Source organism: Gasterosteus aculeatus, chromosome X (genome assembly GCF_964276395.1).
Source record: "Gasterosteus aculeatus chromosome X, fGasAcu3.hap1.1, whole genome shotgun sequence".
Taxonomy (NCBI): domain Eukaryota; kingdom Metazoa; phylum Chordata; class Actinopteri; order Perciformes; family Gasterosteidae; genus Gasterosteus; species Gasterosteus aculeatus.
The window spans coordinates 18,591,343-18,610,434 of record NC_135698.1 but is presented as its reverse complement, the minus strand read 5'-3'; the positions used below and the strand labels follow the sequence as shown (position 1 = coordinate 18,610,434).

Here is a 19,092-nt window from a genome sequence, read left to right as displayed (position 1 = left end):
CAAGTACAGTCCATTTAACACTGGTGGGCGTGTTTTTCACCAAAATATGATGGCAGGCTTGTTTCACTTGGCACAGCGCAGCGCCACTCCTATAAAGACATGGGCAACACTCAGGTTCAGGTAGGCTGGAAAAGTCCTCTTGTTTTTTAAATAATGTTCTCAAACAGTTCATGATTTACGAAAAAACAACCAATACACGATTTTAACAGCAATGTAATTATGGGAAATGATTGTTGATAAGGTCAGGGCAGATATCCTGTTCATTCATTACATGTTCTGTGCAATTAAACCAAAGTCTTTAATGCAGATTAAAAGAATAATGACCGGACATAAACTCTTGTAAACCAGCCTGCAGAGGAACCCCTCTGCGACCTGGACCCCCACGAGGGTCTACCGGTGATCCAGCTCTACGTGATGCCGTCCTTCTTCCTGGCGGTGATGATCCTTGGGCTTCCCCTCAACCTGCTCTCCCTCTCGGTTTTCTTCCACCGGCTGCGCTGGACCCGCAGCACGGTGTTCCTCCTCAACCTGACCCTGGCTGACACCTCGTGGCTGCTGGCCTTGCCTTACCTCATCAACTACCACCTGGACCGGCTGTACTGGAAGCTGGGGCAGCCGCTCTGCATGGCTGTGAGGATGTTCTACCACAACTACTTCTACCTCAGCATCTTCTTTGTCACGTGCGTTAGCGTGGACCGGTACCTGGCCATCGTGCACCCTCTGCGCTCTCTGGTGCTGCTGGGCCGGAGACAGACCGGCCTGCTGTGCGCGGCGGTCTGGGCGGCCTCGCTGATCCTCAGCGCACCCGTCGTGGGTATGAGTTGGATCCAGACCTGCCCCGGGAGCAACCGCACCGTGTGCCCCCTGTACATGCTGCTGAGTGAGACCGGGGAGAGCCTCCCTTATTCCCTCTTCTGTTCCACGGTGGGCTTCCTCTTCCCGCTGCTCTCCATCAGCTACTGCGGCCTGCGCAGCGTCAGAGAGCTGAGTCGGCGGCCGTGCTGCCGCGACCCGCTGGGCAAGAAGCGGCGGCTCCGGCGGGTGCTGAGCGCGGCGCTGGTCTTCTTCGCCCTGTTTTACCTGCCGTACCACCTGATCCGTAACGCGGCCATCGTGATGCGCGCGGTCTATCCTCACAGCCCCGCCTCCTGGCGGCGCGCAGACGTGGCCTTCGCCTTGGAGATGTGCTTCTGCAGCCTCATCACCTGCGTGAACCCGCTGTTCAGCTGCTTCATCGGCCGCCAGTTCGGGAAGGAGTTTCAGGGAACTATTGCCGTGCTGTTTTCACGGTGGCCGTGCACGCAGGTTGCCTCAATGACATCCAAACGGACCCGGATGACGGGGAGGGGAAGGCCGCGGATGTCTGCTGTCGCACCTGCGTGCGCACCTGGTACCCTCGCTGTTAAGATAACTCGGTAATGCTCTTTGAAAACTGTATGGACAACCTCTGTACGTCCTTTGTGCAATCACCTGTTTTGCTTTGAATGGATGAATATGATAAATACGATGAATGCAACAAAAGTCTCCTTTATCTCATTGAATCTCATATCAGTTTGGTCTCTTTAAATTCCCCACACAACACTGCCTCTCCGTGGTTGACTGCATACTGTACTTTACGGTCTGGTTCCTTTGGATGTGTGAATAGTCTTTCTTTTATGCAGCGAAAACACTCACACTTTAATTGAATGAAAACAAGGATTTGCACGAATGGATCGGTTTAACACCTTTTGCAGACGCAACAGATCAAAGTAAATCCGAGCCGTGACCGGATGTCAGGGAGGGTTGTGTGTGTGTGTGTGTGTACGGGTGTGTGTGTGGGGGGGGGGTACCAATGCTTTGTGCTTGCTGCAGCAAGTGATTCAGGAGTGGCCGGAGCTTATCCTGACATCATTTTCATTCAGTTACACATAAATGAAGGAGAGAGGTTATGCAAGTGGCACCTGCCGCTGTTAACTGATTTTTACGCAGTAATTGAATTAGAGGGAGAGGAGCGTTGGAGGGAGGCGGGGTGAGGAAGGAGGAGGGAGGGGAAGGGGGGAGGAGGGGCGCTGCTGACAGGTAGACGAGCTGTGCGCGCTGTCCGCGGTCCTGAAACCTCCTGCGGCTGCTGCCTCACCTCAGATTGGACCGGAGCTCCGCCGCCCCGCACCGGCTGCACATTTTCACTTTTGCAACTCGATTTCTCGAAGAATTGTAAGAAGAAAGAGGACTCACCACGCCCCTCACGTCCTGCCAACGAAAAAACAAAAAAAACCCTCAACTTTCCGTTTTCTGCGTTGCTGTTTTCTAATCGCTGCCTGGATCTTAAAATGGCACTGCGTGGATTAACATTGCGCAAAGCGAAAGCGGACTTATTTGACTGCTGTTGTGTGACTGTGAAAGCAGCCCTTTCAGACTGAACGTGTCTCCTCTCGTGGCTCATCCTTTCAGGACATCGAGACATTTTTTTTCTGCTTTAAAGACAAGAGCACGTCGTTGGGATTAATATTTTAACAATATGCTCATTAATGCAGCGCATCCATTTCTTACAGTATTATAGAATTTTATAGAGGATTTGGATATGGAGCCAGGTATGGAGAAAGCTGCCCCCACCACCAAGGAGGGAATAAAACAGATCGCAGGAAAGGCCCTCGGGAAAATTTATAGGTAAGGCAGAGAATGACCCATTTATGCACGTCTTTTGATTACAGAACGATATCTGATACATTGGTATATCCAGGTGTCAACATCTGCAGATTAATGTCACACATAAAACCTGCACGGAATATAAATGTGTTTATTACTGAATTACATTGAAGTCAAGAGGGAAATCTCTTCTTTATAAGATGGATCACGAACAGGATGCTGAAAGCAGAGTCGTGTTGCCCGAATATTTAAGGATCAGATATTTCCCTGGAGGATGATCCCCTCCACCAGCTGCTGTGGGTGTTTTTTAATAATTAATGAAACAGAACGAGTCGTGACACAAGGTCGGAGGATATCTATTACCGTATGTATCCATCTGTATTAATCCATGATCGATGGACTTCATATCAATTGACTTCCTTTATTCGTTTTACTATCAGAAGGACTTAAATGAAATGTAATCCAGCGGGAAACTGGTACCCGACTTCAAAGCCAACAGCTCTTCAGAGTAAAATCAGAGTAAGGGAGCAGGACGTATAAATCCCATTTATTCATTATTGTAAATGCGAATATAATTATCTTTATGTCGAACATATAGCCAAAACCCTGAATACTTCTAAATCATTGGGAAACACACAACGTTTATAAATTACAAGTCATTTAGACTAATTATTTGTGCAGGAACACCACGCGTATTTTTTGTTGTTGTTGAACTTGATTTCAAGCTGCAGCACAGAAACGTGACTCAAAGCAAGAAAAAACCCTGCTGGTTTCATTTTAACTGCTAGGCCGTTTATTTAATGGATGCGGCCTCCACATTTCAATGTTGAGTTCATTTTAGATATACTTAAAAACTTTAAATGGCTTTGTTTAAATTTTAGGTGGAAGGCCAAGCAAGATGCCAACATCGCATTAATGGGAATTAATTTAAATTTGATACGGGAACATTTAGCTATTGTTATAAATGATGATGATATTGCTGCAATGCGGTATGAATAGAATTATTTCCTCGTTTGTCAACGAGTCTTTCTTTTATAGAAACACAGAGAATTTCAGCCGGGAACGAAAAAAGTCCTGGTTTGAACTAGAAGGCAGGAGGCTTTGAATGGCCCGAGACAAATGAAAAGATAGAAATAAAGACATTGACGAGGCCCGTCGCCTAAAGAGCACGAAGCACTTAAGATGCCAGCCAGTATCATCTGCAGCATCCCTGCAAACGGCCTGTGAAATGAATGTGAATACATGTGTGTGTGAAATTATCAACCTTGTTGTTGATGAAGAAAATAAACGAAATCACACGTTTTCACTTAAAGTTTAAACGCAGCTAAATGTCCATGTATTTTGACGTCGGCATTGCATTTAATCTAAAAAAAAAAAAAAAAAAAGAAAAGAAAAGATGTAACGGGCTCGTGTGGTGCAGGAGGCTGGAAAAGAAGCAGCAGACAGGTGAGGCCATCGAGCTGACGGAGGATGGGAGACCCGCCGGGGAACCGCAGCGGAAGGCGCCCCTCTGTGACTGCACTTGCTTCGGGCTTCCGCGCAGATACATCATCGCGATGCTGAGCGGGATGGGCTTCTGCATCTCCTTCGGCATCCGGTGTAACTTGGGTGTGGCCATCGTCAGCATGGTCAATAACAGCACGATCCACCAAAACGGCAAGATCATCATCACGGAGGTGCGTGGTGACTCAGCCACGTGGTTAATAAGTGATGCGGACTGATCGATAGGTTTTAAGTGCACTCTATTAAGCCCATAGAGATACTTTTAAATTGGATTAGTAGGCCATATATCAGAAAGTAACGCATGTGGTGTCTTTATTTTTACTTAATTTCTCTAAATAATCAGTATATAGTGCGCTTTGATTAAGTGATCGACTACGTCGCTGAGTCGCTGGTTTTGAACAATCAAAATAAATAGATCTTTCTGATAATATACTGCCCAATGACAGTGTTTCACAATTAGATGAAAAATAATAATATTACCCCTTTGACAACCTTACAATGAAATACTTTTTCAATCGTCTTCCATTTGTGAAAATGTAATATAAATGTTTTTTTCATTTTTTTTTCCTGAAAGAAAGCAAAATTCAACTGGGACCCAGAGATCGTGGGGATGATTCATGGCTCCTTCTTCTGGGGCTACATAGTGACTCAGATCCCAGGAGGGTATATCTCCTCCAGGCTGGCTGCAAACAGGTAACTATACCAATGGACAGTGTGGCTGCGGCTGAGAATCAGATGCACCTCTATTTAAAATGTATAAATGTAAGAAGGAATATTTCGATTTCTGTATGACGAGGAAAGAAGGCTGACCTTACAGCAGATTTACTGGGGATTTGGCCGATGCCCACCAGGCATGCCTCCTCATGTTAATGAGCTCCCATGGGACCACCATGTCTAATCCTTTATGTTCAGAGGCATGGCAACCACATCAGTCAAAGCCCTGCAGTGTGAAATGCGGCTCCCAGTAATGATTGTAGTATGATTTCAACGGCCATTCTGCCTCTATAATCACATTATTTCCCTACAACAACTGATTAGTCGGCTGCCGACCGAATTATACAGGAAAAGAACCGCACGTGTGTAAAAACTGTGGAAGAAAAGATATTATAAGAATAACACAAGATAGTACTGATTATGAAAAGTAACCAAAGTAGGATAAAGTTGCCGTATAAACCAGTGCGCATCTACATTATAAGGTTGTTAGATTACTCACCAGGGAAATGGAGTCTAAATAAGATGCAAATCTTTGAAGAGCTTCATCACGCCGAGTCAGCTGAGCCCACCGAGGCCTTCTGCTGCAAACACCTCCTGTCCTCACTTCCCTGCATCAATAGTGAGTGTGTGCATGCCGTCCAATTAGGATTCATTTGTCTCCCTCATCAATTCTCCAAGTAAAGAATCCCCCGGTTCAACATTCTTTCAATATTTTATCACTTATGTGATGTTTTATTCCTTAATCAATATTGTTGTCAATATGAACTCCTTCAGTGAGATGATCTTGTTTCGATGACATTCTGACAAAAAATCCCGACTCACTGTTTATCCAGAGTTTTCGGTGCTGCCATTGTGCTGACATCCATCTTGAACATGTTCATCCCTTCTGCCGCCCGGACGCACTATGGATGCGTCATCTTTGTGAGGATATTGCAAGGGTTGGTGGAGGTAAGGATGCACACCTCGCACCACAGAACTCGACCTTTAAAAGACTCAAAAATGATGCCTCATTATCAAGCCGACAGCTAAACTCGACCCTAATGAATTTGTCCTGACATTCTGTTTTTCATGCGCGATTTACAGAAATCCTCTTGTTCTCATCCCAAGGCTTTCTATTAGAATGTACACCGGATAATGAAGCCCATAATGGCAAGGTTCCATTCATTATAGCGTAAACAGCTGTCAGATGAGTTATCCATGAATAACAGGGTTTATGTGTATGTTGGTTTACTCGTCCTGAACGGCTCCACTCTCACATAGAAACATGCCAAACAAAAGACATGAAAACCACTTGATGGGGGCGATGCCTGCAGCTCAACAGAAAATATTGCAGAGAGGGTTGCTATTATTAGACTGAAGGTTACTCCTTTGTGATTCGGCTTTGGGTGTATTTTCAATAGCAGCTCATGACCATTGAGAGAGCAAGCCGCTTGTGCTCAGCACCCAATCCTCTTATTACTGCAAATTAAACATTAGCATTTCAGGGTGTCTCCCACTGCAAGCCCCGGCAATTTGTGTCCATCAATAGCTGATTGTGTTGCCACTTAGTGCGTAATGAAGATTTAATAGGAGCAGTTCAGGGTTTTTTTCATGAAGTGGCTGGTCAGCCTGAATCTGCACTGACTCACACCTAACCCATTAGTCTGTGTTATCAAAGGTCAGCTACAATGCATGTCAGTTTGTTTGTTATTAAGTTCAATTTGTCTTGAATGTCTTTGGCAAATGAAAACAGACAATAGGTCAATCAGGTAGAATCAGAATTTGTACATTTAATTAGCAGAAAGTGGAGAAATGGATGTAAAATGTACTGACGCAGCAATGTTTCTTGACTCTGATGGGGGGAAAAACAAATTGTGTTGAGTGACAAGTGACGCGCGTGTGTTCGGGCTTTGACTGTAACGCCATTTGTCGCCGCGCAGGGAGTGACTTATCCCGCCTGCCACGGGATTTGGAGCAAATGGGCTCCGCCGCTGGAGAGGAGTCGTCTCGCAACCATTTCCTTCTGTGGTACAAAAAATCTGGACATTTCTGTGAATGACACGTTGTTATGGCATCAATGTAACGGTCATATTACTTCATAGACTGAGATGCAGGTTTAAAATGTCAGAATATCGCTCCTGAAGTGTGTGTAAAATGCAACACTGGACACTTGTCTCACTAAACAACACTGCACTCTGACTGAGGGATCAAATTGTGCTTGCTGATACTGTTTTGCGTTGTTCAGGCTCCTATGCTGGTGCAGTGATAGCCATGCCTCTGGCTGGGATCCTGGTCCAGTACGCTGGGTGGTCCTGTGTCTTCTATGTGTATGGTGAGTAGCACTGTCATGAGTACATTCAAGGCCAGACACAAGAGGCGAAAATATTTCATTCTGGGCTTTTCCTTTTTATTTTGTTAGACTTTGTCTATTTGCATTTGTAGATTTCTTCTTAAAACCCCCCAAAGTCTAGCTTTAAGAGTGCCTCACTTTCACACAATATCTCAGAAAACGTTAACAAAAATTGTCTTAATTTAAAATAAACAAAATCGTTAACTCCTAAAATCAAAGCAAAAAACTGCTCAGGCTTTTTGGGCTTGTACTGCCTGATTGAGTGACATCTTCCTAGTTAAATCACTAGTTGGGACAAATTACACATCGTACTTAATTAATGTGTACGTGCTCAGAGACTTAATGTAAGATTCATATTTGGCTGAACATGTTTGGTGTTTGACGGCCTCACTGTGACCTGTGATCTGTCCAGGATGCTTTGGGATATTTTGGTACATGTTCTGGGTCCTGGTGTCCTACGAGAGCCCGGCGGAGCACCCCACCATCACCGATGAGGAGCGCCGTTACATTGAGGATAGCATCGGTGAAACCGCCCAACTGATGAGCGCGATGGAGGCGGGTTCTCCATCTGGATCAAATGATTGGGTGCAACTCAAGTGCTGAATACGTCCGGCTGATTCTCCGTTTGTACCTTTACAGAAATACAAGACCCCCTGGAGGAAGTTCTTCACCTCCATGCCCGTCTATGCAATCATTGTGGCCAACTTCTGCAGGAGCTGGACATTTTATCTGCTCCTGATCAGCCAGCCTGCATACTTTGAGGAGGTGTTTGGCTTTGAAATCAGCAAGGTAAAGAAATCCCCCCAAATGCCTTTAATGTTTACAAAGAACATTACAAACTAATTTCACGTCATCCATGAATCGCCTGCTTACTACAAAATGCGACTGGATGTAACAGAACATTCTTGTATTACATTTGACACACACATTTGTATTGGGACATATTCAGTCTTTTAACTTTTATGCTTTTGACTTAAAAACCTTCGGTTTTAGTCAGATTCATCCATTTATGTTACATATTACATTACATTATTCAGTTTACATTATGTTAAGTGAACATTATTAACTATAGCAACTTAACCTTCACAAAACCTTTAAATGTGGCGATTTAACTCTTCTGTTGTAATGCTTCACTTTAAGAAAATAGATTTGAACACTTCATTTGGAATAAAATGTTGTTTCAGTCAGTGAGAGAATGTCAGACAAAGATTCCACGTAATCCCCGAGTGTGAAGCATGAATCAAGATGGCTTAACAGATGTAATCCAACTCCAGCATGCGGATGTGATTACGGCAGGTGAATTATTGCTCAACAGTGACATTGCTGTCGGAGGTTGAATCAGGCACACAGATTGGTTCTGGCAGTAGAAGAACAATCCCGTTTGTTTCAACGCTTGGTGTGTATTTGTATCACAACTACTTCTGAGGAGTTGTGTGATGCTTCCTCAGGTTGGAATGGTGTCAGCGCTTCCTCACTTGGTCATGACCATCATCGTGCCCTTGGGAGGCCAGTTGGCGGACTACCTGCGGACCCACAACATCTTGTCCACCACCGTGGTCCGGAAAATCATGAACTGTGGAGGTGAGGCTTCGTGAGGCTTCGTGGGGCTTCGTGGGGCTTCGTGAGGCTTCGTGGGGCTTCGTGGGGCTTCGTGGGGTTTCGTGGGGCTTCGTGAGGCTTCGTGGGGCTTCGTGGGGTTTCGTGGGGCTTCGTGGGGCTTCGTGAGGCTTCGTGGGGCTTCGTGGGGTTTCGTGGGGCTTCGTGAGGCTTCGTGGGGCTTCGTGGGGCTTCGTGGGGCTTCGTGAGGCTTCGTGGGGCTTCGTGGGGCTTCGTGGGGTTTCGTGGGGCTTCGTGAGGTTTCGTGGGGTTTCGTGGGGCTTCGTGGGGCTTTGTGAGGCTTCGTGGGGCTTCGTGGGGCTTCGTGGGGTTTTGTGGGGTTTCGTGGGGCTTCGTGGGGCTTCGTGGGGTTTCGTGGGGTTTTGTGGGGTTTCGTGGGGCTTCGTGGGGTTTCGTGGGGCTTCGTGAGGTTTCGTGGGGCTTCGTGGGGCTTCGTGGGGTTTCGTGGGGCTTCGTGAGGTTTCGTGGGGCTTCGTGAGGTTTCGTGGGGCTTCGCGGGGCTCCGTCTGTGGCCACGATTCAAAAGAAGCGCTCCTCAACACGTAACTCTCCTGTTGTCTTTAGGGTTCGGCATGGAGGCCACTCTCTTGCTAGTGGTTGGTTATTCTCACAGTAAGGGGATGGCCATCTCCTTCTTGGTTCTGGCGGTGGGCTTTAGTGGATTTGCAATATCAGGTGAGACTCAGAGCAAACGATTCTAGTTCTAATTCCTATGTGCTATTTAAAAGATGCCCACACTCAGAATATTCACTCTTTTATTGCTGCAGGTTTTAATGTCAACCATCTAGACATCGCTCCTCGCTACGCCAGCATCCTCATGGGTATCTCAAACGGGGTGGGGACCCTGTCAGGGATGGTCTGCCCTCTAATAGTGGGAGCCATGACAAAGAACAAGGTGAGTCATTTTTATTTAGACAGCTAAGTGAATGTTAATGCAGATAAAAACTTGCTCCTGAAAAACTGGTTCCAAAGCTCCGGTGTGGTTCTGCACTTTGTTTCTGTTACCGTTGTGCGAGCCTAAAGGAGGCGTTAACATTCTGTCAAGTCACTCACCAGTCACGAGGGTCATCAGTGGCGTTAGCCACAAGAGTCGTGAGCAGCTCAAGTTAAACTCAAGCATGTTAGCATCTTCTCTAAACCTCACTGTGGTTTTGTTGACCAAACCGATGCTTGTGCGAAGGCAGTTTATTTGCGAAAGAACATGCACGGAACAAGTAGAACCGGAATGAGTGCAAAGGGTTTAGTACAAATAGGGATTCCAATCAAATCATTGGATCAATCGGCGGCGGCCCAGTGAATACAGCGCGATAAAGAGCTTTGGACTTTTAACTTCCAGCTGAACATCCTCCACCGTGTCGTGAGATGAGGACGGTGATGATCAGATTGTATAGAAATGTAAACCAAGGGAGATCAAAGCCCTACAGATTGTTAGGCCTACATTCAGATTCTTTGTGCAACTATTAGCTTTAACCCGATGGGAGGAGCACAGACAAAAAGGCAACAATCAGGAATCTCTCATGAGAAAGCAAAGCCGCGGGGGCCGGGGTGGTACATTTAAAAGCACACAGTGGGTTGAGAAAACACACAATCGGGGGCTGCGGTCAAGAAGTGACTTTGCCCGCCTTCAATTGCTTTCTGTCTCCAGACGCGGGAAGAGTGGCAATACGTCTTCCTCATCGCCGCCCTGGTGCATTACGGGGGCGTGGTGTTTTATGGGATCTTTGCATCGGGGGAGAAACAGCCATGGGCCGACCCCGAAGAAACCAGCGAAGAGAAGTGTGGCTTCATCGATGAGGATGAGCTGGCCGAAGAGACGGGTGACATCGCCCAGGGTTACGGCGCCATGGCCGGTCCGGCTAAAAGCTACGGGGCCACCGCGCAGCTCAACGGAGGCTGGGTTCAGGACTGGGATAAGACGGAGGAGTATGTTCAGGAACCGGCCGGGAAGATGTACGCTGAGCGCGGATACTCTTAAGCCAGACTCTCACGTCACGGATCGCACAACATTAAACGTAGGTGTTTAAATCCATCCTGTGTGTTCAAGTGAAACGGTCACTACTTTCAAAAAGCCAATGTAAACAAATAGTCGAATGCAATGCAGAACAATCCTCACTAGATTCTCACGCGCTCTCGTCACATCTACCTACTATAGGGCTTCACTATAAAGAGAGCAAAGAAAAACTGCAGGCCTATGTTGTACTTCTTAGGCACTCAAACCTCATCAATCTACTTGAACAACGGGAACCAGATGACACTGCAGTTGACCATCGAATAGGGTCTTTCTCTGAAATACCACTATGATTGCACTGAAACGAAGTATTCTAAATTTTAGTCAGTTTCTCAAATGTGTTTTATGTACTGTACATACCTGTATACTGTTTCTGTGAGACTATTGTGGATTTTGGGTCGTTGATCTGTGTTAACATTAATATAAAAGGCCATATTTTTCATGGACAGCACCTTTTCAGGGAGATGTCTGCTTGCAAAAAAAAGGTCTCCTTCTCCTGGAGCGAGGCCTATAATACTCTATAAGACAAAAATAGCGTGAGTGAAGTCGAACCGTAGAGTTTTAGTGTGTGTTTGCTGCATGAATTTGCTCAGATCAATGTATCAGATGCAACCGCCTCACAGTCACGGATAGTCCTCATTCGGCTCACTGCTTCGTTCCCGGGTAGGCGTCTTCTGCCATTATTAATAATAAGATGAACTTTCATAATCAGGTGCCAGTCGTAATTTGAGACCAATCAAAAAAGTGTTGATGGCGATTGCTCAGAGGACATTGTTTATTGATGTTTGGTGTGCACTGCAATAAATTCTTGTACCAGCCGCCACCCGTCACATTCTGTTTTGTAATGTAACACTGGCTTGCTGTATCTAACTGTAATTGTTTTGGAGTCATGTGATGCTCAGCATTAAGGTGTGTGTGTTTTAACAAATGACTAGTGTCTGGAGAATCCAGCTTTAGTGCTCATGGTGCAGGACGAGTTGCATTTCGTCAGCGAGGAATGCAGTAACGTGTGTGAACAACCGGGTTGTCGTGATCTCTTGGTGTTTCTCTCGGTTGTTCTCATTGACACCAAAAGTATTTTGTTGACACTTTGATATCGTCACGTTCGATCGGACCACTTGAGTTAAAAGACCGCTCTTCCACATGCATTTATTTGCTATTTGTGCACTTTCCTAATTTTATTGTATGAAATTTGCAAGGATGTTTAAAATATATGAATATTTAAGAATGTTTAAGCTGACCAAAAGATGCTATTGCGGCTTTGTGCCTAAAGTTTATGTAAACATATAAATGTGATTTTATGGCTTCTAATATTGTGTTTAATGAAGAGGTATGTTGATGTCAAAAGTGTTAAAAGTATAAAGAATACTATCATTTTATAAAAACTCCCTTTGCCTTTGCTCCTCTTTTGGCTGTGATGATGGGACGTACTGTAACGCTCCCAGACGTTTATCTGAAGGTTAGTGGTCCTCAGAGACTGGAGCCACCTTACCAGTTAACCACCTTCTCCAATCATTGTCATGCATTACCAATCCCCTCCACGTTTCTCATTAGTAAATCAATGTCGCGGGTCTCAGGAGTCCCGGGGAGAGTATTGGACCCTCTAGCTTGGTAATTGGGAAAAGGAAAATAACATGTTGCGTTGGTGCTGGAGTTCACATCCCTGCAAACCCGGAATATTGTCACAGCGGTGAGGATGTATTATGTAGATGCACAAACGTGTGATAAACCCATTAGAGCATCGCATATTTCTTTGACCTGTAGAGGAAAAGAAAGGGAATGATAACACTTCTGTGGGAATGTCAAATGGAATATTAAGCATCCTGTTTTGCCAGCGTGTCCTCCTCTACACAACTGAGGTGAACAATGTTACATGAAACATAATCACTATTGACCTCCTGCATTCATTTACTGATAAATCAATGCTGCTTCATTCCTGAGCATATTGGACTATTAAAGCATGAATACTTCTGAACTTAAAAAATCCCCATTATTTAACATTGTAATTAATACGATATGTTTGTCTAGGATTACTGCATGAAAGTCAGATTGAAAAATACCTTTTTTGACCAAATAAATTATTATGAAAAAAGCAGATGGAAATGTCGACCTGTTAACTGATGAGACTATTACATGGTGACAACCAAATAAATCACGCGTTCAGGGAGTCGTGAGAGAACGAGATGTCTTCTACTCACATACGTCTACAGAATGAACAAAAGGGGGTATTACCTTCTGTGGTGCCTCTGAGCTGTGCAGCACATCCGTGGTAAATAATTCAGGCAAAACATGGCGTCCTTACAGCAGGAAAGGCTCTGTGCGAGTCTGAATCCGTGCTCCGGACTGCGTCTTTCAACATCTGCAGGTGGCAAAGAGTCATGAGAGCAGCTCATCATTAGAAGGTCCTCACTGGGCATCAACCTCTGCGGCTCGCTGTCCCCTTTGGAAGAGATGATAGACGGGCATGAGGTCTGTGAGGGGGGGGGGGGGTCAACACGCTGACCATCGGTTGTTACGCACACGACGGACACTTTGAATCAATGTAACGTGCAGCAGCAGCAGCAGCCCCGTGTCCGGAGCGCTTCCACTAGCAGCAGTGGCAGCAATTACAGTAAATCTCAGTTTCTCCTACGATTATCTGCCAGCCCGAGGAGAGGAGCCATTAGCGCGTCACCGCCGCCAGCTTCCCGGTGCACATGTTAATTTGACAGAAAACACGATTGAGTCACCGGCCACGTGGAACATGTTTTCTCATGCCTAACCAGCCGGAGTGGTCATGGCTGTTGCACCGGTGACGCGTCTGTCGGGGGGCCCGGACGATAATTGGACAAAATCTGGCGCTGTATTTCATTCACAAGGGGGGGGGGGTTCTCTCAACATCCATCTGCCTCGAACCTTCACCCACCATTGTTTTCGCAGCATCCCCAACTCGTTTTTTGAGATGCTGGTTGTCGAGTTGTGTAATCTTGTAGGCAGGGGGAGGGGAGGGGAGGGGGGGTGGTGGGGGGGGTGTTGAGTCGGTCCGCGGGGCAGGTGCAGGGTGGCTCCTGTGGGACTGTAATGGGATGAGGCCCGGCCAGAATGAGTGTTTGATGACTGGGTTGCACTCCTCCCCTGGGACGCAGCCAGCATGCAATTATTCTCCCCATCCCTTCTCGCTGGTCGACAATCCAAATTGTACACAGCGATCCCTCCAGACTGCTGCCTGAATGTCCTTTGACTTACAATCAAAAATTGAAATACCACATATGCATAAAGGGTGAGTAATTACAATCCCAAATTTCAAAACAGCATTGGAGTAATTACTGTTTAATGGAATAGTGCAGCACGATATTACACCACCGCGGGGCAATTGAATTCATTAACACCTCATTCCTGTTCCTTGCAACACACCTTATTAACGATGAACTAGACGAGCTTTATCTCTGACCCCCCCACCCTCTGCCACACAAACTGAAACCAATATTTATTCATTTTTAATATGGCTTTTTAGAATTAAAATCCCATAATCTCTACGACGGGATTTTTTAAAATCTCTTCTTTCAAAGAACTTCTGCCTGTGACGTGAAAAATGGTGTCCGTTGTAAAATACCTCCATCTTGTTGAGTTCTGCGCACTGAAACATTTATTAGCACCAAGCTGATAACGCAGTACTGAGGCGGGGCAAGTGCCACATTTTCAGACCCGGCGTTTGAGGAGGGAGAATTTCATCTCACAATCCGAGGGAGAGGAGGAGCGTTGTTTCTGCACTACAAATCTGGTTTTCTAATCATCGTGAGGTATCTATCACAGGTCCTTCCAGTTCCCCTCCCCCACAGCACGTAGCGTTGACAGCTTCATACCCTCCTCTCCACAGCATCATCTTATCAAGCTTGTATCACACTCAGACAAAGGAGGAGAGGCTGATAAGATTTTACACGATACTCCCTGTGCACTCAGTATTGTGCTTTGAAATCTGGATGGAATGATGATGATAAATTGGCAGACAAGGGGACATTTTTTTACACCAATCTCTTCATGAAAAAGGGGCATTTCATAATTGTAAAATAACTCCTTTTTTTTACGGCAGCATCCGACATTTAATGTCATAATCGCTGAATGGATGCAGCTCTACTTCCTTTTGATGGGGCTTTGTTTTCTTCAACTCGTGCGCCTCCCTTTCGTCGTGAGCCCAAATACAGTCGTGTTTGTGCAAACACAGCACCTCCCTGGAGTGTCTGAATGTGCAGATTTTCATGGCACGTCCTTGAAAAGGACGACGTGAACTACTTTCACCTCTGTTCTTCGCGAGGTGTACCAACGTGTCACATGACGGACCTCCTTTCCTCACAGCTTCCCAGAGAACCGCCCAAATGGAAGCGACCTTCCCCTCTCTTGCTCGGGCGCCTGCCCGATGGCGAAGGCCACTGATCAGCCTCCTCTGAGAGGGACACAGGTGTGAGGAGGCCCCCCCCCCCCGCCTCTGTGATCCGCCACCGAGGCCAGACAAGGGCCGGGCTGGGCTGGAGAGGCTTAGGCACGTGCCAGGGGGGGGGGGGGACCCCGCCCCTCAGAGGGTTCCCTATTCACACCACCAGATGGGGGCTGGATGGGGACTTTTAATGAATGCTATTCTTCACGACCCTTTGGAAGCTGCCCGGCGAGCTGCTGTGATGAGAGCAGAAGACGAGAGAGAAGGAAATGCTGTTTGTTTTCTTTCTAATTTATCCTCCTTACTGGGGTGTGGGGGGGGGGGCAGCAATGCTCATAGTTTATTAGCGGCTACTTGAACAGATTCAAGAGACGTCTCGAAGCGAACCTAAAGTGGGCTGGGGCAGATATTATGGGCCGCTGTCGACCTGCTGTTTGAGGGGACAAAATTAGACAACATGTAATTTCGCCTTGCAGGTTGAGAGCAGAGGGCAATTTGATCCAATTTATGAGACATATATGAGACAAATAGCAGCTTTATATTAGAATTGTTTGGATTCCGCAAACATAAAAACAATGAAATTCTCAAATTCTTTAAAGATTATTTAGCATTAGGAGATTGAAAATAATGTTTTTTGGGGGTTATTATCAGTTGTCAGACATGGGCATTATTTAACTAGTAAACATAATGTGTAAAACATGTTCTCATTTAATGGAGATACTGGTATAGCACGTGATTGCATGCTTTTGAAGTGAGACTAACACATCTGAATCATCGGCGTGGCTGCAAAGACACTTCGCCACATATGTGCAAGGCTGTGAAGAAGTTTGAGATACAAAATCTAAAAATAAAACAAAAAAAATCTTGTCAGATTGTCAAACAATGAAGTGATGCTTGGTAACACACAGGGAGGAACATTCCGGTCCTTATTTAGTACCTTTTTTTATTTCCTTTCAATACCAAACTGGCTAAAATCCAATTTAACACGGTGAACATCTTAATGAACGTATTTGCATACATCTTTGCCTCCGCAGCACTCAATCATTGTCGGTTTCCCACCAGTCGGATGCATATGTTCTTCATTGCGTGGAAATAAATTGGTTGTGTACATCCATCCCTCTACTCGCTGACCCTTGTCGGCCTCAACGTGAATTGCTTTTGTGGCGTGTTAAACGAGCCGTGGCCGTGTTGGCGTTTCCCTGCGCGCGGCGGACCGGCTCTCTAATCCGCTGCCTGCCACAGTTGTGTCACACACCAGCCATTGTGGAGGCTGTGATTGAAGACGCCTGATCTGACTAACTGATCCCTGGCCGGCACGCGGGCGAGGTCGGGGATGTGGGAATTGGCAGTGGAGTCACATCGCTGGCATCGAGCCAAATCACGGCGTTGAGATTCAGGAGGAGCGCCGCTTTGTTGTGAGGAGGCAATATTGACGGATGGTGTGCAAGAAATTCTAGATGATTTTAGGTGTGTTAAGAAAATAAAAAATGGATTTTACAATGCTTTTCTTTTCTTTTAAACCGTTTTTTTTTTAAACCTCGTAAATTAGCAACCACGGAATGATTGTCAAAAGTACATTTAGAACATAATTTGGCAGTGAGGTGGCAATTGTAGGGCCGAATAAATCCTTGAATATTCAGACAACAATTTAAGTGCAACTTTTCATTAGAATTGAACTGGGTCAGAACATCTTCATCTTCAAAGCATCATGTGATTCCACTGTGAGTAATTGTATTGAAAAAAACATCAATCCCACTATTACAAGGTGAATGGATGAAAAAATGTTTTAATTACTAAAACTTGAAAAAAGGGTTTAAAAACATTCTCGAATGCCATTGGCAATAACATTTGCTTATGCTTATAGTGTTTTGGTCATAGCAAAACACTACTTGTTAACAACCTCCATCAGATGAAAATAAGAAATGTTCTACTAAATCCTTAAACTGTTTAAATTTGTCTACGAATGTCAACGCCCAAACCCAAGCAGAGATGCAATAACGTTGACTAAGATGGAAACAAATATTTTTAGAATCGGATAAGAAGAATATGATTTCTTTAAGTCATTGACAAAGTTTACAATAATCTGTGCTTTAGACACATTTTCTTTGGTAACAAAAAGTACATCCCATCGATATGAACACATTTAGACGTGTGAGTCCCGTCGGCCTCTCTTTGTGTAAATAGTCATCAGACTGACTTGTTGAAAGCTGACAGTAGGTCTCCCCACACACTCAGACCCCTGACATCAAAGTCTCCATCAGACATTTTCAAAGCATTTAGCTCTTCTTCTACATCCACCCTCACGGAGGGACAGGTCTCAAACAAGCCCAAAAAGTGCTCAGTCAGTCTGTCGAAGGACACTGTTGGGTTTCTTCTGGTTTGAATCCATTCACCCTCACTTAGGCTGTACTCCATATCAGATGCCCACTTTTTCAGCAGATCACAGAATGCATCTCTAAATTTCGGCTGTTTTTTGGTCAGCTCTATGATGAGTGCAGAGGGCAGAGAAGAACACATTTGCTCCAGCACACTTTGTTCCTTCTGCAGCCAGTCCAAGAGAAAGTCCTGCGAAGAGTTCTTCTTCATCAGCAGAGCCGCAGCGATGACCACACAGAAATGTCCTGCTGCTCCTTCAAATCCCTGCGGGACGGAGTCTAAAATGTGCCGGGCTTCACCGCCTCGGCTCAGCAGAGCACCCAACCGCTCCATCAGCATCTCCGCCTGCACCTCAGCATCAGCACCAACAGCTGACGAGTCTGCGAGAGGACTCAGGACCTTACAGGCGGATTTGCATTGAATGATGCGGCTGCAGTAGCCGGTGACCTCCTGGTACTCACTCTGCTCGGCGTCAAAGAGGATCTTCATGACGGAGATGGGCAGCTGAGGATTCTTCAACAGCCCAACGAGCAACAAGTGCTGACACCGGTAGAGGTCCGAGAAGGAGACGTCACCGTATCCCGCGAAGGCGGCTCGCAGACCGTGGTTCGTAACCCGCAGCTGCTTCTCTATAACCCTCCTTATCGCGGGGTTGTCGTGGAACCTGCGACAAAGATGCTCGCAGTAGCGGGCCCATTGAAAAGCTCTGGACACAGTCGGTTCCTCCCATCGCTCCACCTCGCCGCTCAGGCTCGCCACCGCCAGCAGCTCCGCGGTGCCCGCCACGTTTTTGAGCACCGCCTCCATGGGGCGCTCTCGGCTCTCCGCAACCACAGTTCGGCCTGCGAGAGCTGCGGCCGAGGGGGAGAGACACGACGCAGCTAAGCTAAACGTTTCAACTGTCTACTGACACCAACAAAGAGCAAAACGTTGACTTGAATGGACTAGCATGCGGGCTAAAAGCCGGTTAGCTGATGTTGACTGTTGGCACAACGCTTCCGGTGGAAAGTTTCAAACCAAAGTATTTTGACGAATGCTGTTTTTTTATCCAACGTTACGCGAACTAAACGAACCAAATTAAACCCAACAAACCAAATTCATAATTAGAAGAAAACATGCTCACGTATGTTTTTTCTTTGCTCGCGTACGCCGGCAGCTTGTTTGTCCCGCTTGTTCTACTGCGCATGCGTTCTCAATGCTAAACTTTGGCGATTTGTCAATTCCTTCAAAATAAAAGCAGAGTTTCACACCGATAACACGCACAAAAAGTGCACAATTGAGCTAAGCAAAACTTTGGGATTTTCTATCCGTTGTGTGATATTTTCTATCGTATGTATTGTATTCTCTAGATCACATCAATGTTGTTGTAAAAATAAAGGGATATAGATAAAATAAACGGTATTTGCTGATAACAGAGCAATATATGTATATGTTTGTGGTTCTCTTCTCTAATTTTGTGATTTATGAATAAAACCTCAATCCTGTCATTACAATGTTGTATTCACCACT

At 45.8% G+C, this 19,092-nt stretch overlaps 3 protein-coding genes across 5 annotated transcripts; 2 read left to right on the top strand and 1 right to left on the bottom strand.

Annotated features, from left to right (window-relative positions):
- The first annotated feature begins 37 nt into the window (after window positions 1–37).
- Window positions 38–1,521, top strand: LOC120808705 (P2Y purinoceptor 3-like). Its single transcript, XM_040161787.2, has one exon. The coding sequence runs from the start codon at window positions 415–417 to the stop codon at window positions 1,417–1,419; it is 1,005 nt and encodes a 334-aa protein (XP_040017721.2). The 5' UTR covers window positions 38–414; the 3' UTR covers window positions 1,420–1,521.
- A 498-nt stretch (window positions 1,522–2,019) lies between these two features.
- Window positions 2,020–12,181, top strand: slc17a6a (solute carrier family 17 member 6a). Its single transcript, XM_040161766.2, has 12 exons — window positions 2,020–2,646; window positions 4,046–4,301; window positions 4,703–4,821; window positions 5,676–5,790; window positions 6,762–6,849; window positions 7,067–7,153; window positions 7,584–7,726; window positions 7,811–7,960; window positions 8,620–8,752; window positions 9,353–9,463; window positions 9,556–9,683; window positions 10,434–12,181. Exons 1-12 carry the CDS (start codon window positions 2,561–2,563, stop codon window positions 10,761–10,763), a joined length of 1,746 nt encoding a protein of 581 aa, XP_040017700.1. The 5' UTR covers window positions 2,020–2,560; the 3' UTR covers window positions 10,764–12,181.
- A 3,940-nt stretch (window positions 12,182–16,121) lies between these two features.
- Window positions 16,122–19,070, bottom strand: fancf (FA complementation group F). Of its 3 annotated transcripts, XM_040161792.2 has the most exons (3): window positions 18,707–18,784; window positions 18,045–18,434; window positions 16,122–17,963 (listed from the first exon to the last, which is right to left on the bottom strand). In XM_040161792.2, exons 2-3 carry the CDS (start codon window positions 18,388–18,390, stop codon window positions 17,395–17,397), a joined length of 915 nt encoding a protein of 304 aa, XP_040017726.2. In that variant the 5' UTR covers window positions 18,391–18,434; window positions 18,707–18,784; the 3' UTR covers window positions 16,122–17,394. The 3 variants fall into 3 exon arrangements, with proteins under 3 accessions (XP_040017726.2, XP_077939481.1, XP_040017725.2); XM_078083355.1 differs by having other exon boundaries at window positions 18,045–19,070; XM_040161791.2 differs by having other exon boundaries at window positions 16,122–18,434.
- Window positions 19,071–19,092: the final 22 nt, after the last annotated feature.

Excerpts from the sequence above, each read along its gene's own strand:
- LOC120808705 (XM_040161787.2), top strand. The coding sequence starts at position 415 with ATGCCGTCCTTCTTCCTGGCGGTGATGATCCTTGGGCTTCCCCTCAAC.
- slc17a6a (XM_040161766.2), top strand. The coding sequence starts at position 2,561 with ATGGAGCCAGGTATGGAGAAAGCTGCCCCCACCACCAAGGAGGGAATA. Across the intron at positions 7,961-8,619 it reads TTGGCTTTGAAATCAGCAAG|GTTGGAATGGTGTCAGCGCT; the intron begins GTAAAGAAATCC and ends ATGCTTCCTCAG. Across the intron at positions 9,464-9,555 it reads TAGTGGATTTGCAATATCAG|GTTTTAATGTCAACCATCTA; the intron begins GTGAGACTCAGA and ends TTATTGCTGCAG.
- fancf (XM_040161791.2), bottom strand. The coding sequence starts at position 18,390 with ATGGAGGCGGTGCTCAAAAACGTGGCGGGCACCGCGGAGCTGCTGGCG.